Source organism: Ischnura elegans, chromosome 4 (assembly GCF_921293095.1).
Source record: "Ischnura elegans chromosome 4, ioIscEleg1.1, whole genome shotgun sequence".
NCBI lineage: Eukaryota > Metazoa > Arthropoda > Insecta > Odonata > Coenagrionidae > Ischnura > Ischnura elegans.
The window spans coordinates 40,260,531-40,279,108 of record NC_060249.1 but is presented as its reverse complement, the minus strand read 5'-3'; the positions used below and the strand labels follow the sequence as shown (position 1 = coordinate 40,279,108).

The window sequence follows — 18,578 nt, the reverse complement described above, 5'->3', positions numbered from 1 at the left end:
CCTCTCTCCAGTCAGAAACTTACCGCCATTGCCGGTAGAGATGAACCATGCACTTCCACAGTCAAGAGAGCATTCCAAGGGGGTGGGGTAAATAAGAGTGGGATGGGTGCTGCCTGGTTGAGGAAGTTGGGGCAGGATAAAGAGAGGTGTAGTGGGTGGGAGGAAGAGGGGTGGGTAGAGCCCAATATTTAAGATATGTACTCCTCCTCAACTTCATCTTCGTCTTCACTGGTGTCATGTATGTCCGCTGCTTCTACTCCACTGTTTGCTGCTTATACCCTCGCTATGCACCGACTGAAGCCCTTCGCATATTCTCTCATGAATTTAGTTCAAGCCCATACCTTACGATTCAGCACTTCCTGGACGAAAGACACCCAGACACCGCCTCCCTCGTGGATGGATAGCAAGGTAATTACGCAAAAAAACTTATTGCACAGAATCATCAAATCCCTGCTCAAATTGGCCATAGAAGAGTCATTTTGCCCTCAATACGGGCTCGTGTGTAAAGTATTATATCTGATATCTATGATATCCTTACTACACCTCCCCACCTAGTCGTTGACAACTGCAGTATTTTCCCCAACCTTTACTCCCTCCGCAATGTAACATTGTCTCTAAAATGAAAATATTTCCTCCACGATTGACTGTCTTAATGTCCTTCCTTCCTCATATATCCAACTGTTGATTTAAAATTTATTGTCTTGACGTCGCGTATTTACAGGCAAGAACGTTGAAATTTAAGAAATTTTACGGACTTGCAGCATTTTCTTGGATATGAATGATTCAATTATGTAGGGTTTAAGTGAGAGTGTAAGAAACACCCCGCACGACCTTCCTCACATGTTACACTACGAAGTATTGTCGACGCGATGTTTAATAGTATGTATGTAAATAGGGAAATTGTGCCAGCCACAATATTTTTACTGAACTCCTACTTCTTCTCGATTCCTACCGTAAGTTTTTAGGCGAACCCTTTCCCTCCAAAGTTGCACTATTATTTAAGATTTCACACTTTCACGTACCACTCTTCTGTGATTGGCTAGAAGAAGGGGTGGGCCTCGAGCACGCTCAAGGTCACCCGCCATTAGCTGGAAAATTGGGTATAACCCTTCACCACTAAGTACTTATTTTTCCTCCTTGACACAAAATATGACAAAGATCAAAAAGATGGACGAATTGCTGGATGGACATGCACATAAGTAACCTAGCAACAAAACTGAAAAGTAAAAAGCAGGTGCGTGGGCTAAGGGATCAGACACCACTACCAGAATGTTAACTGTGATTCAGAGTAATTTCTTTTAGAATTCACAATAGGGAAAAAGGTAGAGATGGGTTGAATAGCAGATTTCTCGAACTCGAATATCGAATTCCACTATTAAATCATTGCTCGAATATTCGAATACCTCGAATACAAAACGGTGAATGCTGGAATGTTTGACTCGGTTGCATATGCAGCAGGCAACACAAGATTTTGGGGAGTAATTTTGATTTCCTTTAAAGGATTCGAACAGGAATTTAGCTGATTAATGGAATATTTTTATTTTATTGAAACAATTGGGGCATATAGCTGATTCAACTAACATCTCTTTCAAATATGCCAAAGGGGCACACCAACTCACAAAATAATTATTGCATGCCGTCTCGGCATTTACGCTGCTACGATGTATTTCTGTCTGATGTATACATTCTTATCTACCAAACGCCATCTCAGTGGCACGCCCACGTGAAACTCCGCTTCATCCAAATTCTTATTTTCAACAGGTAGCCTGCTTTACCCCCACTCCCACTGTCAAGTGCTAGCAGGCAAGTACATACATTGAATAAAAAAAACACTCAAAAATCAAAATGATCATATTGTAAGGAAATACAACAAAAACTAAGAACTAACACATTCATGAAATAGAACAAAAACAGCAATTCAAAAGCAATACCTGACTCAAAGTTCTCCATCTCATTTTCTGATAAAGGGTGATGACATTCTGTACCAAAAAATGTTCCAACGGATGAAAGAATTAAAGCCAAGCAGTGTGCAACTCTGCTTCTAGGAGTACAGGCTAGGGCAGGAGTGAGGCCATAATTATCAGTGACTAAAATCGACGACCCACGTTCCAGTAAGCGACGAGTCACATCAACCAGGCCATTCTGTGCGCTCAAATGCAGAGGTCTGAAAATAAAATACAAGTATTTCTAATTATTTTAACAAATACCTGCAAATATTCAGCACAAGACCAAGTCAGACAACATCTAATTATACGCTAAGGGACTGCCTCCTCCTGCCATTCAAAATTGTCAAATTTCGAATTTTTTGCGCCTTTCGCATTGGCCGATGTTATGCGGTGTGGCTTAGGGGAACTCTCACTGTGGGCAATATCTCAACAAAGTATCATTGAATCCGGTGTGAATTTAGGAATTGTTCAGCATTTCGCTCGTTCGTCATCACCACGGGGAGCTATTTTTCCGGCTCCGGATGCGTCCCACGCCAGCTAGATCAGTTTGCCACAATCATGAGTTAGCGCATACGTATAATGCAGTATTGCATTCTGCAGGATAACCGTACTCCTCGATTCCTTGCATACAGTCAGGCCGGCGAGAGTTGTCCGATGACGGCACAATAGGAGGGGCAGATAACCCTGGACCAAGACGGTTTACAGCCAATCGCTGTCCCCCAAACTCACCTTACACAGCCTCACCTAGTCATACAACGTTGTCAAATGCATACGGAGTACCGAAATAAGCCTGATCCACCCAAACAAGCCCTTTCTTCGAATCACCAAACCAAGTGATTCCTCCTCTGGGTCCTTCACATTCGTCGTCCCTTCTGGCTCCTTTCTTCACGGAACCCTTTGTAGGCATTTCCCTTTCTTACCTGGCAACCTTGCCCCCTATCCTGACCTAGACCATTCTGTCCATCATCGGACAACTCTCAGCAGCCGGACTGCAGGCTTATCAACTTAGGAACAAGGTCTTGGGACGCATCTAGCTCGTGTATTGGACTTACTGTATTCGGGAAGATATCAACCCTAGATTTCATCATGCCGCATTCTGCTGTTGAGAAACTGAAACGTATTCTCCTGTTTACATATATTTTCGCATAATTTGAACACATTTATTACATAGTTTTTTTTCGATTCCTAAAAGTAACGTTCATACGAACTTCATCATAACAAACCTCTGGTTTTTCGGTCCTGTGAACTTCGTAATAACGAGAGTCTACGGTATATCAAACGTAGGAAAGTAATTTTAAAATGCCAAAAACCTAGTGTTACCAGGGCAAGTGAATTCAGCTCAACGGATTTTATGTGAAAGACAAAGTATTACTGTGTAAATTTTGGATTAAAAGACTTGAATCTGAAAGACATAATGCCTTGTTAAAGCACATCAATGGCAAAACACGTAACCATGAGAAAGAAATGATACCCGCAAAACAACAGCTATCATTTGAACAGACAGTTACTCAGTCCAAGAAAGTGAAGGGGGCGAAAGAGGAGTTTGTTGTCCTTACTAAATAAGCATTTTTAAATGATGGAATTCCTGTAAAGAAACTTAATAATCCAAAATTTTGGGAAAGGCTCTCGAAGTACATACATGAATGGCAGAGGGGATTTGCTGTCTGCCGATCATATTAGCCAAGAACACATTCTGATTAAAGAGAAGAAGAAGAAGCAGGAAGAGCTTAATTATTGTGTTATTGGTCTAAATTAATAAAATAAAACCGAAAACAAATTTCAGTACTATGTATTTGGTCAATTTTTGCTCTAGTCTTCCTCACAAAGACATTTAATCAAGTGAAGTGTTCATGGTGCACCTTTTCTTCCTCGTTCTAAAATATTAATGCTTGAATCATTGGTATATGTACCTTGAATCATTACCTTCATTTGGTTTTATCAGAAATTTTGTACTGTTAAAATTGTATTCAATGTTATGTAAAATGCAAAAGCAGAAGTATAAGCAATCATGAAATGTGCACCAAAAAATAATAAAACACCTAGAAATATGCAAAAAATTTAATATTATAATAACACCGCCAAGATTTTCTATAACACCGACATCACATAGCTTAAAAACGAATTTTAGCAATAAATAAAACCACTTTCATGGATCTCTACCAATAATACATGACCATCATTTTTCATCAAATTAACCTGTGACTCACAAGCAACACTGACTGGCTAGCAGTACATTAATAAACTGAGGTGTATAGAGCTTCATTTATTCAGGGAAATATTAACTTACGTTTGTCCTCTGCGGTTGCGTATGTTAACTATATGGGCGGTTTGACTAGGATCTTCTCCCATTCGTTCTAAGAGAAGCAATGCACATTCAGAATTACACTGCATGCAAGCATGATGTAAAGCAGTAGCACCTTCATTGTCAATTGCACTAACATCAGCCTTCCAGTCCAGTAATATTTCTAAATGAAAAGACAAGAAATATTAAGAGTGATATAAGTATAGTGAACCAAGGTATAAAGTGACTTTTAAATGCGTAATAAGAATGTACACAAAAATTTAACAATAGTTTATCTCAATCCATTAATGGCTCCAAACCTTACCTAGGCCTCATTTTATTTAAAAAATCAACTACCATACATACTTTTAAAATCAAGTCAATCTCTTAATTCGAGAGCAACCTTTGATGTCACATATAGGATGTTCTAAATCAAAAATATTTATTTTTGAATGTGCATGCATTCAAGGAAGGGGTACTGATAGTTTTTTTAGGAAAATTTTGAATTCACTAGTGGTATTCATACAGGACATAAAACCTTTTCAGTTCATTAAGTTAATATTTCTTAAAACATTCCTTCACTCAAGTTGACTTATTTTAAATAGTAATGGAAAAAACATTGTTTGAAACATATAATATGTCTCTAAGTATGATGACAATATACATATATAACCCAAAATTAAATTTATTTAATTTGATATTAACCCATTATTCCCCAGACTGCATACAGGGCTTTTACCTTTGGTTATATCGTATTTTACTGTTTATTTTGGCCTAATTAAGATTAATTTTTAGAAAAAATTACTACATTTATCATAACATATGATTTGCATAATGTTGCGTTTACGCAACGCTGGGAAAACTCCGGTAAATAAAAACAAAAAATAACTTTTCAAAACTTAGGTTGCGTATTATATTTTTCATCGTCTTTTCTGATGTAATGTTCAATAATATTCAGCGTGGAATTAAACGTAGCACTTTTTCCGCCAGCGGGCACCAATGTTTATGACAAATGTCATCAGCAATTGTATTGGAAACGATTTCTTTCCTCAGTAAAATTTTACGATCTCAGACCGAAATTCTAACAAAGGAATTGCTTTGCCCGTGACTTCGGCGTAAAATCACCACGGAATCACCTCTGCACTATCAACCCCTTTTCGGAATAGAAGTTTTTTGCCCTAAATCTGGATATGGTAACATGCAACATAATTATCGAGTAAATCTACCCCTCCCTTTCTCTGATTGTAATCGTTGATGATATTTCGAATTTTCTTCGGAAATCTTCGTGAACACCTTTTCGTCCTTACTATGGGTTCCATATTCCCGTAATTCGAAGCAACAGCGATGACAGAGTTATCATGTCATCGCACTAAGAGAATATGTTTTGACCTATCAAACTAATAGTAGAAATTCCCATAAGGTTCTTTTTGTCAAATCTCTCGAATACATGAGTGCGCAGTTTTCCGTTCTATTTTCTCTTACTGTTCCCATTGCAAAATAACAATTATAACTTAAAAGTTTCTGATAGATTGTAACTGGTGAAGAAATTATCAAAATACTCCGCATGAAATTTTGAAGACTTACAAGAAATTCAGCAAATTTAGAACAACCCTTCTCCTAGTGAACTTTGAAATCACTTTCAAGTTCTGCCTCTCCATATGGCAGAAATTGATAAAAATAGCCTGTAGTTGAGGCCAGACACCACAATGTGTAACCTACTCTAAACGAATGAACATTTTAGCTGTGTGCCACCTGAAATATGGAACCATTTGTTGGTAAAATTCCCAACTGAATGGAATTTTTGTTTAGTCTATTGAGAAAAGGTCCGAATTTCAAAAATGTATCACTTTGTGTAGTTGAGAATTATCGGAGAGTTGTCGATATTTATTTAGGTAATTCATCAAACCGAATCCGTGTCATACATTGCCTCACAATTGCGACAGACTTTTCCTCTTATCTTGTCCAGTACAACTTAGTGCGCGGTAATATATGATACCCCGACAACATTACGATTCCAATTATTTTTTAAAATCTGCCCTACTATGAGTAAATGTATGGTTATTTACATCCTCGGCGTAGTTATCTGAGTAGCTCAAAATTAATTCAAGTAATTTTCGACTGAGAAATAAGTGACAGATCTAGTTGGTGAGTGGCCTCCATACTGAGCAACAAGTGTTTCTATTACTTTTTCTCACGCAGAAATTCGGGACTACTACGGAGATAGAATCTTATTTTTTCACATTTAGATGAATCTGTTTGTTCTCTGCTTCTTTTGCCAGGGCGTGCGCGTTTATAGGACGATTTTTCTTTAGATACCTCTTGAGTTAACTGTGATTTGCCTTGAATTGCCTCCTGCAATCATCCATATTTGAAATACTAAGAAGATGTAATCCCCATTGTAGTTCCAAAGTTTAGAAAATATTATGCATCACCTCTCCTGTTAATTTATATTCTTCAGTTACCTTCTTGACGGTTCTTCTAAAGTATACGTCTGAGGCGTAGAAATAACGGGTAAAATTTTCTTTGCATTTAAATCTGCATGAAACCCCTGGATGAATTATTTTGCAAAACGCCGAGCAATAACCACTGCGGTATTACTGATATAATTACTGGATGAGAGATAAAGATGCATTTCAGAGGACTATCTAACTGATACGAATCCAACTGAATCTAGAAGCAAATACATCACCTAAGCGATAGAAGAAAAAATAGGTTACTCAGGATTTCACGGAGAAAATTCCAATGAGTGACTAGAGGAACACTCCACCTTCCATCACAATCCTGCTTCAACTAATACGTTTCTCGCCCTCTCATTCTACCACCTCTGAAACTGAATGCATCTGAAGCTGAATTTAACGTCTACTAAGTAATCCTTCCAGTCAACGACATGGGAATGACATTGCCCTGTATCGGTTCCACGTATGCGGGCAACAGTTTGACTCCATGAAGTACCAGAGTGTTCAATGTAAAATTCATACCGATGGCCATTTTGGAATTTAAGATGCTGGATTACCCTTTACTTTGTAAACTCACAACCTTTTAGTGCCAAAAATGCAGCTAAACTGCCTCCAAAAGACTACGTTGTCGATTAAAAGCCATACTGACGAGTTTCGTTACGCTTTGAGAAAAGCCCTTTAGTCTACCAGAGAATTCCCATCGTTGCGTAAACGCAACATTATTTACAACAACAATATTTATACTTGTAACGACGAAAGTTCGTCACAAAAATAAACATGATGAATAAAGAAACTTAGAACCAAGAGAAAACATTACCTCTAGTAAGATTACACAATAAATCTTTGTAAAAAATTATTTACAATTTGTAGTACTTCATCGCTTCGAAATAGGCAAATTTCGAAGTAAAATAAAAATTATTATTTTAATGAAAATTTAAAAAAAAATAACTGAATAAGAGCGAAAGGTATTTCAGAAATTCAGAAAACCTGAGAAAAAATTATCCTGACGCAAAGGTTTTTTCTAATAATTACGATTCAATAATGTTGCGTTTACGCAACGCTGGGGATTAATGGGTTAACTTCAAGTATCAACTAATTTTCATTTTTAATCTAATTAAAATTTTAAAAAGCATTTATGAACAAATTTATTTCTGAATGCAGGAATAAAATTTAACCTGCACAAACAGTCTATTTTTTAATAAAGGTTTCCTCATTTCAATTTTTACCAAGAAGGTTCAAGATAACCAAGATGCAAGGTACCTGAGAATTTTAAAGGATTCAGGCTTCTATTCAATGAAATTTAGAAAGTGTTCCACCATTTCACTTCATCTGAAGCCATTTTTTGATAATATGACTTTACACTATCTCCTGTTGGCTAAATTTTCCTTGTTGAATGGTATGCACTGCCCCAGATAGAAATGATGCTGACCCCAGAAGGTTTGAAGCATCTGAAGGCACCCATAAAGGCCCATCATAAATTCATGGCACTGTGCCATCAACAGTAGGTGGCAAAAAGTGGAATAGTCTGAAGGAAGCCTTAATGACATAGAAATTCTCTTTGAAATGCAGTGTTGAACTTCATTTTCAACAATAAAAATCCACCAGCAATGGCCCATAAAAAATTGATAGCAACAAGAGGACTGACAAAAAGTAACACAGCAAATAATAATTCCTATTTTTTTTTTTACTTTCAGGGCAGCCTGGGCCTCAGATCAAGTTAGGTCTTCATTCACGCTGCAATCTACATTAGAGCATACACTTCAACATTCCCTGTTTGACATCATTCCTGACTATTCTTCAAAATCCTTAGAGTTGAAAATATAGATAAATCTTAATTATTGGACAGTGTTGACAGTTAAAACCAAGTTCTCCCAATTTTACATGAATTATTTAAACACTACAACCCCATATAATGCCTCATATCAATAAAAAAGGAGGTGGAACTGTGTTGCAGCTATGAGAAGTATATCTGCATGCATACTTCATTATAATCAGAGAATAAGAAAACGGCTTGAGACACAAAAATGTATCCAAATGCCATTCAGCCACATATCCCCAGAAAAAAAGCCTTGCATGAAGGTATTTGTGTTACAGAAGAACCCACAAATTCCCATTATGCAATTCTCGATCTTTCCATTAAAAAAATTCTGCCGTCTTAAGATTAAATCTTAAGTGTAAATCTGCAATGTAATTATTAGTGAATTATTGGAAGTCCTGATATGCAAAAAACACCTTCACTACACATGAATTTCCAAACTAATGAAGTGCACTAGATAATGCGCATGCCAATTCCTACTGAGTTTTATGTTTCCTCCAGCAACAATAGGCAATGACCCTAGAGAATCCTGTTTTCCACCCAGCAGGCAGAAGAGGCTAGTTGGCTTGGTAAGTTCAGAGTAAAGCTTGTAGGGTAAAACGCTTGCCTAGTGAGAAGGCACAAGTCCACTACTAGACATTGCCAGACCTGAAAATTTTGGGGCTCCATTCATCCTTACATGGAATGATCACCATCCAGTAATTGCCAATGCCATATTCAGAAATCAGACAGTCCATAAACCCTTCTGTTTCAAGTGCTGAGAGTCTATAATAATTATTACATACACTCTTCATTCTCTTGTACAAGGGAATTTCATTTCAATACAGTAAAAAAAGAGGTGCAATGATTATAGATAAGAGAAATACTGAATCGTACATATTATTTAAAACACGATAGTCGTACAATGAAAGGAGCAAACCTAAAGTTGCAGCATTTCCAACACGTGCAGCTGCTATTAGAGGAGTTCTCTGGCGATGATCTTTGGGGTTTGGAGATGCACCATGCCTAGACAATAAGGCAAGAGCACAATTTGGATCCCCCCTCACAGCTGCCACATGGAGGGGAGTTCGTCCTTTAGCATCCAAAAGACTGCGAATGGCTTCGCTGCCAAAATGATCCGCAAGATAAGCAAGACACCGTTCACCACCTCGGTACCTGCATAGAACCAATAATCAATGATGGTAAATGAAATTACTTGAAGCATCAGCCATTGTTTAACCATGAAAATTAATTTTAAAAATCTAAGTACAGTACACTCCCGATTATCCAGGCTAATGATGAGGATAGACGGCAAGAATAATCGGAAAACACAGATAATCCAAACTTTCACTTAAATGTCTTGAAATATTCATAATTTACGTAAAATAAACAATATATCATTATTTATGCAGTTATTCTGTTATTTAAAAGTGCTTCCCGGACTCTTTGAGAGCTTTCTTTTCCAGTTCGCGATCTTTTTAGCGGCGATAACACGGTTGCACTCATATTATTAATACTCCATGTAAGGCCTGGTTTCGAAAACCAACATCCGTGGCTGTGCGATCACGGATAAAGAAAAGTGGTTTGCACAAATGCTTCAAAACCGCTGCTTGACATTGGAAACCATACTGTCAGGCACCACGCCACATAGCCGCGTCTCGCACACGTTGCCTGGGTTGCAACTGCTGCGTGATGTGTACCCGTGATCAAGGAGCGCGGTCGCCCAGAGCGAGGCTGGGAAAACAGGAACACGGTGCTCCCGTGAATGCAGATAGCACGTGATCGCTTCTGTTTCACGAAAGGGATTCTAACAGAAATAATAAGCCCGGTGTATCCTAGCATTAATGCCGTAATTCCGATAATTTTGCATCTGATTTTTTTTATAAAGATCGTGGAAAAAATTGAGCGAGAGTGAAAATCATGCACGGATAATCCGCAACCGGGATAAACCACAGCCAGATAATCGAGAGTCTGCTGTGTATGAATTACATATAGTTTCAGCTATTAAACACAATCTTCATTAGCAGGAGTGCAAGTATATACACTTGAGTATTCATGGCACTAAGACCTTATGGAGAACTCAGATACATAATGAGTACCCATGAATCCATGTGGGTATTAGAGTTACCAAAGAATACCTCAATAGCAAGATAAGTACAGGAAACAACCTTGAGTTGAATGTATGAATGCTTCTATAAGCACTCAATTACTTCAATGAATAAAATCAGATTTCAGTGTAAATACTGCTGCTTAACCATGTATTTCTCTGGTGACTCAAGAACCCTGATGATTTAATTGGCATTCGAGTACCTGTCAGGGTATTCAAAAACTTATCTGGAAAATTGATTCCTGTATTCAAGTACACCTAACGCAGTCCTACGTGGAAGCCATAAATTTTGTTGAAAAATTGAGCTTTGATTACAATGGGGAATTCCACCGAAAATGTATGATTATGCGATAAAAAAATATCCTTCATGCTGAAAATCACAATGAAAGCAGTTCATCTCTAACCTCCATATTATTCGTAAAATTCCACTTTGAAAATTGTAGAGAAATCTTGCGCTCCAAACGACCCATCGCCATGTTGGCTGAACGTGACGTCACAGTCCAGTAAACAATACGTTTACGTGGTGCCAGTACTCTATTTGTCCCAGTTTTAGAAAAACTTATGTACTTCTCAGTTCTACTTTTTCATAGCATTATATGTTTACTTCATCATCAGTTGTGCGAAATATTTATCCTGAATAATTGAGAGGTTTATAGAAGTTATGGATACTGGAAGAAACGGCAGTCTTGAGAAATAGCGCTGAGTACTTTTTCATCCTCCTCATCTACGGTGATTTCCACAGTATATGGTTATTAGTCTCACTTTACGTTCCGGTGTCGCCTTAGCCCCAACAGTACAAGCGCTCAAATTTATTAACAGTTGAAGCTATCAAACTACTGCGACTCACCGTAAGCCTTTCTTCCATACCTCAGGAATGCTTTGTAAATCGCTGTCAAATATGTTCCGTTTTATTCCTCCAAAACGTTAACTTCACACATTCCAATATTGCACCAAGTACACATTAAAAATAATGAGTAAATGACAGTAGTTAAGTGAGATACAAACCAAGCTTTATATTATTAGCGAACGAGATTGTTAATTTAATTTATGTTATATTTCAATTTTGCAGCTTATAAATTCCGCACCAAGAAATCTTCATTACTGGAGAAGAAATATATGACCATGAATAAATCTACATTCAGATTGTTCCCAGAATGCGTCTTCATGAAGTCGGAGACATCCTTTATGCTATATGCGCACCGTAAAAACTTTTAAAGTATTCACAACTATTTTAACACACCCTTCAAGTTATGAATCAGTATAGTCGTAGATGTTTGTTATTGTCGCTATTGTTTTGTTATTGCCATGGAGTGAATCTGCTTACTTGCATTCTGATGTCACAGGGCTTTCTTGTAGCACAAAAGAATTTAGTAATTTTCGTGAACTTTTAAGCTCTGTAGCAACAAGAACATTGAGAATTATGAAGTCATATTTTGCAACTTTAACTCATTTATCTAGACATGTAAAAAAAATTACCTACTTAATTTTATGCGAGCACCCCATTATAAAGTAGAGCCAAATAATAAAAAAAAGCCAACAGCTGAAAGTCATGCCGATTGACAGAAGTAGCTAACATGCACTTAATAAGTGGAGAAACCCATAGGATTGTGCATCTAAAGGCATATGCCACAAATTTAATGAATGGAGTAAATTATCTCCAATTCCATAGACACTATTCATGATAGCAGATGTATGTATGAGCTGTTATGAAAACAAAATTAATGAATATGTATGTTATTAGGTGATATACATGCATGTAAAAATAAAAAATACTCACACTGCACAATGAACAGGTGAAAAACTATTGCCTATGTTGAGGCCATACCTCCAGGTTTTCAAGAGTTCCTTTAAATTTTGATCACGACCTGAAAAGTACATTAAGTGTAATATTTATACTATTTTTCAATTCATATTCCTGAAACATAATGCAAAAGAAATATGTTGAAAATTTGGTGGCAAATTTAAAAAAATCTGTAATTTCTAATACATTTAATAATAATTTCAGTAATTCCTAACTAAAAACTAGGTTCACTGAAGAAGCATCATCAAGACAGGAAAATTTGACAGTAATCAATACAATTACCACCCACACATACCATTATAACAGCACCAATGAAGGGTTGTACACCCTTGGTCATCTAGCAGAGCAACAAGATTTTGGGCTTCTTTGTGGTTCAAAACAGCAAGAAGACATGAGAAGTCAGGTGATGCAGCTGCCAAATGCAAAGCAGTTTTCCCCCCTGAGAGATCTAGCACTTTAGATTTTTGTTCCTCAACTGCATTCTTCTTGGGAGTTTGGAATTTCTTTGGACGGTCTATTGATGCACAAGCACGAACCAGGAGATTCACACATTCCCTTCTTTTAAGCACCACCTTGAATGATAGGATTAGGCGATGAAAATATCTAGCGCATCAAAAAGTATAGAAAATGTTTTAATCCTTTTATATTAATTAAAAAATAACTATTTAATGAAACACTACGGACTCCTTCTTAAGTAAAACAAAGTGAATATTTTGAAGAACTAAAAAGACATCAAGAGCTAACAGCTACATAGGCCTTAAAATATACAGTACATGTTTTGGTTTAAATATCACTTTAGGCATTTTTTGAGCGATGCTCCAATTTAGAACTGTGTGCTGCTGCACCAATAAATGAATTCTCTACACCTATATAGACCCTGGGCCATTGAGTCTACTACATTGTGGGCATTACTATCACTACACTGAGGTAATCAAATTCAGATTATGATGCTCAAAATTTTTACTCAGCACTACCATTCTTGCTCAATGTTTAATCATTGTTTTGAACTGAATATTTCCTGGGATCAGTTCAATCAACTGTGAGTCCTTGTGGATCAATTTGCACCAGATATAGTCACGGCAAGGACACCAATGCATTAGTCATTGCTCCAGGATGTAATATGCCCCGACCTCTGACAGACGCTAAAGACAGCAAGCATTGTACCGCCAGCAATAAAATGGGAAAAATCACACCTTCCTAGCATTTCGATTTTCATATTTTGTCTTCAAATATTAAAGCCAATAGATCTGAAGTAAGGATGATTAGGAGGAGTCACTTTCAAGCATGGAGCCCACACATAAACTAAATTCCATGGTAGTTTTATACTTTTAAGGTACGTCAGTAAAGGCTTTTTTATGCACTATGCTTAGAAGGTCCCAATTTTCAATACAGAGGTGTGCTCTAAGCTTCAAATAAGAAATAAGTAAAATCATGGGTCACATTTTTCACCAACAGACACTTTCAAAATATCCATAGGCCGTGTTCCAATTCGCCATTTACTCACACTTTTGCTTTTTCCAGCGGTCAACTTCTGCATGTGATGCAGCATAGTGCAGTTCCAATCCACTTTTATACCCAGCCTGCAAGAGCTTTGGGCACTGAAGTGTTCAAAGATTTGTCCTTTCACGCTCTTAACCACTCTCAGCAGAGGAGGAAAACTGATATTTCACCTTTGAAGTAGCTGCCTGGTGAATATATTTGGAATCAATCATTTGCGCCTCAGTTTTATTAAATATACAGGGGAAAAAATGTTTCAAAATTCTATCGAGCAGTTCATAATGATGACAGGTACTTGGGAAGAGTGGCCTCTGAATCATCACAGAGTTCGGGAGCCATTAACTTAAGTTACACACGTTTATTATTGTTTATGTAGAGCACATGAATTTGACATGTAGATTGATTAGAGCATGTGAAAAAGCTGTTAAGGCGGAATGCATTGAGAACCATCAAGTTAAACAGCAGCTGATCCACTAAGCAATCAAAGCGAAGCCTGAACTTGGAGCCTTTATTCCTCATAGATAATTTTGCTACAGAAAGATGTTGCCTCAAGTTTCAGCACTGACATCACTAGCGACGAGATACAGGAACTATGACAGAACAATACGACCACTCCGCAAGAGGAAGAGGTGGGCAGCAGAAGCACATAAAGGAGAGGTGGAGGGGAAGGAGCGTGCTCCCTACGTCTTACAAGCAACAAGGATACGAACAAGGGATTCAAGGTCGAACACATCAGATCTTGCTATTTTGTGATGTCTTTAAAGCCAAGCTGGGTGAACTATGTGATATACATATGTAGTTAACGTTTCCAGTCCATCTCATCTTGTTTGAGGGTGCTCATACAACTCTTGTTTCTCTGAAAATTGAGCTGTTTAGACAATGTTGAACATTGGTATAGTCTAGTTGTAAATAGAAATCTTTGTGTCGATCAATTAGAGCTTAAAAACCTCAAATACTTTCAGGTCTAATTCTTTCTTGAATCTTGTGCATGTCATCGAATTGCCAAAAGCTATTGAGACACCTTTGGGCCAGTCCATGACTCACCAAGCATATGGCCTCCAGAAACAGGAGAATTAAAGCATGTAGGCTGAAAGAGGTCAGTTGGTGAGATGTGGTAGGAATGAAACATGCTTACATTGTTCTTGGGTAACTTGATATTTTCCTTCAAAGCTAATAATTTATTATCTGTGAGGTCTTGGAATTGAAAAAAATGTCAGATGGTAAAGCTGATGAACAATGTGGGAGGTGCTATGAAATCTGTGACGTAGTTACTCTTGACAGCTATTACCATACGGCTCTGAGATTCTCACTATGGTTGTTCCATCTCTTGGGAAGAGTCACACTATGTGACTGTTGTATTATACCTTAAAATTTTCCACGGCTGAAATTCTGTCGCCCCTGCGAGAACATAACCCCTGTGAGAGCATTTAAACAAAATGGCTCATGAGTACGACAAGCGTCGCAGTGCAATGGTGCATGCAAAGAGAGGATCGGAACTTTTTCCACTCCAACTTATAGAATAATGCCATCACTGAAGCATTAATGTAAAATTTCGGATCCAGATTCGAATTTTTCAGTGAATTGGATCCAAAGTATTTGGTGAAGGATATCATCATCCAGTGCTATTTGGATCCGAGGTATCCAATCCGACCATCCTTAATGTTTAGTCTAACACACAGATAATGCAAAACAAAATCGTTAATTTTTGGTAAGCAGTGCATTACCCTAGAGAGAAATCTGTCGTAGTACTGAGAGTATATAGTGGAAGGAACAATTTGGCCTCACTATAATCTGATTTATTTTACATGTAAAACATAAGGGGTTTGGCAGAAAAAAGATTATCACTCGCTATAAAAAGATTCTTGCAAAATGCCAAACCCACTATACCAGGCTTCCCCAGCAATTGTTGACTTAACTCACAATGTAAATAAGCTTAAATAAACTTTGAATCATGGCTTCAAGAACAACTTTGTTAGCGTTAACATAAACATGAGTGAGTCTTGAGATGCTATAGCACATATTATTTGATACGATGATTATCTTGCAATGTTTTAAATTAATGAAAGTTATCAAACATTTTACATTACAAAAATTATGACTTTATTTGATCATATTCTTAAAAGGTTATTTCATATCAAATCCACCAAAACAACACCTGCTCTTTGACATCTGCCTCGCATCCATGAACCACTTCCTTTTTCATAACTCTACCACTCATAAACAACAGCGCTACAACTGGAAAAGAGTAAGAAAGAGCAGAGAAAAGTGGGAGAATAGATACGAGCATAGAGCAGTAGGGTGTGGGCAGATTGGAACATGGCCACAGACTTCATTCTAATTGTTCATCAAATGTGCACATAGTTATCATTTATGAAAAGCAAAATCTCGGAGCTTCAATTCAACCGGAAAATATACCTTAAACTCAATTAATACAATGACATGTCAAGAATTTTTTACTTACAGCTCTAAACATAGCATTCAGGCAGTTTTCATCAACGTCATCTAAATTAGCCCTTGCCTGGATAAGGACTGTAACACAATCCTCATGACCCATTTCAACTGCCAGCATGAGAGCAGTCCTGTTGAAAATATAAATGATACATTAGCATGACAAAATAGCTTTAAAAAGTGTGAATTTCATAATGGAACAACCACACCATGATACGAAACCAATTACAACTGGGAAACCATGAAAACTAGCAAAAACAAAACAAAGAGAAACACATATCAGAGCAAGACTTTACACACACATTTAAAAACAGTTTATAATAGTTAAATGTAAACTCCATACTACGTATTTCTCCGAATATAGTCCCCCCCCCTAATTTTGAGGCTTCAGTTTCGGGGAAAAATTTAAAAAATGCATTAGAATATAGTCCCCCCGTTACTTTTCCCACAGGAATTTTTGGAAGAAACAGGGGGACTATATTCAGATAAATACGGTAGGTATTTAACAGGAATATGATATGGCGGGCTTTCTTGTAGGCAGTGAACTTTTCTGGTGTGTCCTTTTTTTTTTTTTTTTTTTTTACATTTTGGGCATTGAGAAATACCATTTGGTAAAAGGCTCCAGCAACAAACTCAACAATCAACCCATGCCTCGTATAGCACAATTTCGATATAGCGCAAATTCATTCCTCGGGGAAACATCGCAATGCAGAGTAGCCTAATCAAACAACTTTAATGCTCTCATGATAAAACATGAACTTGCGCTAAGTACACACAAAATTGCTAACATTTTACGCATATTAATGGTATTGCCTGCCTCAAATCTTCTTTTTTGTTCATATATTAATCAAAATCCATTGCTTTGCAATGGCCAAAAGCATTACTCGTCACGTTTGGTACAAGATGTTTGGTATTGCTTTCCATTTCTGTAATATTCTCTGATAAATGGTACTGTGACATAAATGTCACATTGGGCAGATCCCTATGCAAATATTCAAAGTTGCGAATTTTATGCTCTAGTTATAATTTATTATAATTTCAACATTTTTTCCTTCGCATTCTAGCCAAACGATTTATTATTTATCTATTAATCGATAAATTTGCATTTATTAACTTTTATTCTGGTAAGTATGGTTGAATTAAAATTTTTTATACTAGTGATATCGATAGCTCACAAAGTGATGAAAAAATTTTAGACCTGAGCGCGCAGGAAAGGAGACTACGGTCTTGAAGACGCCTATCGAGTGGCTATGATGGTTTGGGAACTTAGGTTATGCACTTCTATTCCGGTATTGTCCGACAGCTGTGACTAAATGGATGAATAAGGGTTAAAGCCGCCGGCGTACCCTCCCCGCTTCCCTCTCGAACGCCCCAGATGCAGCAAAATTCACACCAAGTGCGTCTTTCGTCGTTAGTCTTACTAATATTTGATTTATCAGCATCGTCCAGTGAGGAACAATCACAAAGGAATTATTCAATTACCTGCTTTCCAGTCTGTATTTCTTATGTTATTGTCATTCCTTGTCTTTTGCTGCTGTCAACAAAGTTTTGGTAAATTCTTTCGCGAATCTCTCGTACGTATGTATAATAAAAGGAATATTGAAATTTAAATGTGAACTTTCATCAATAGATTTTTAAATTCCACAGCGCTAAGCTCGGATATAGCCGAAGGAACTGGAGTCTCTCTCCAATATATCATCAGCGGGTAGTACTTTACGTCGATATTAAAATCCAGCCATTAAAAAATATATCGGATTGGTCCTTGCGGAAACGTATATTGGGTCCCTACATTACCCTCCCAACGTTTATGTCGCAAATCCAAGTCAACATAGTGCAATTAGCAAATAGATCACTGTAAGGGATGAAATACGATTTGATGCTTTCCCGGCGAATGATGTGGGTAAACTCTTTTTGGGGTTCAACAAAATTTATCTCTTAGAATGAGCCCCCAGTCGGAGCTTGAAATGTTGGCCATTATGGAAAAATTAACCCGGTGGGAATCCCGAGAAGAGTCTACCCACACTACAAGGGATGTTGGAATTATGCTTATAGCAAAGGGATGATGCCTCCTTTTTGGGCGGTATTCGCTTGGTACCATCATAATCAAATCCTATTTAATTCTGTGTATCTAATTTTCACTCGGAAAGGAATCGATAATCGCAGATTTTATAACTTTTGCTAATCCTCCGACGGGGGAGGCAAACCTCCAAAAGTGGGACCCTGTTTCTTCAACTGACACCACACATT

The 18,578-nt window shown here is 37.4% G+C and overlaps 1 protein-coding gene across 1 annotated transcript in view; it reads right to left on the bottom strand.

Moving 5' to 3' along the window:
- LOC124157311 (serine/threonine-protein phosphatase 6 regulatory ankyrin repeat subunit A-like) overlaps window positions 1-18,578 on the bottom strand; it is a 90,244-nt gene that overhangs the window by 9,058 nt on the left and 62,608 nt on the right. The window contains exons 13-18 of the mRNA XM_046531934.1: window positions 16,345-16,462; window positions 12,682-12,958; window positions 12,363-12,450; window positions 9,419-9,654; window positions 4,234-4,411; window positions 1,932-2,164 (exon numbers count right to left, since the gene is read on the bottom strand). Of these exons, the coding sequence (XP_046387890.1) occupies window positions 1,932-2,164; window positions 4,234-4,411; window positions 9,419-9,654; window positions 12,363-12,450; window positions 12,682-12,958; window positions 16,345-16,462 (1,130 nt within the window). The remainder of the gene's footprint in view (window positions 1-1,931; window positions 2,165-4,233; window positions 4,412-9,418; window positions 9,655-12,362; window positions 12,451-12,681; window positions 12,959-16,344; window positions 16,463-18,578) is intronic.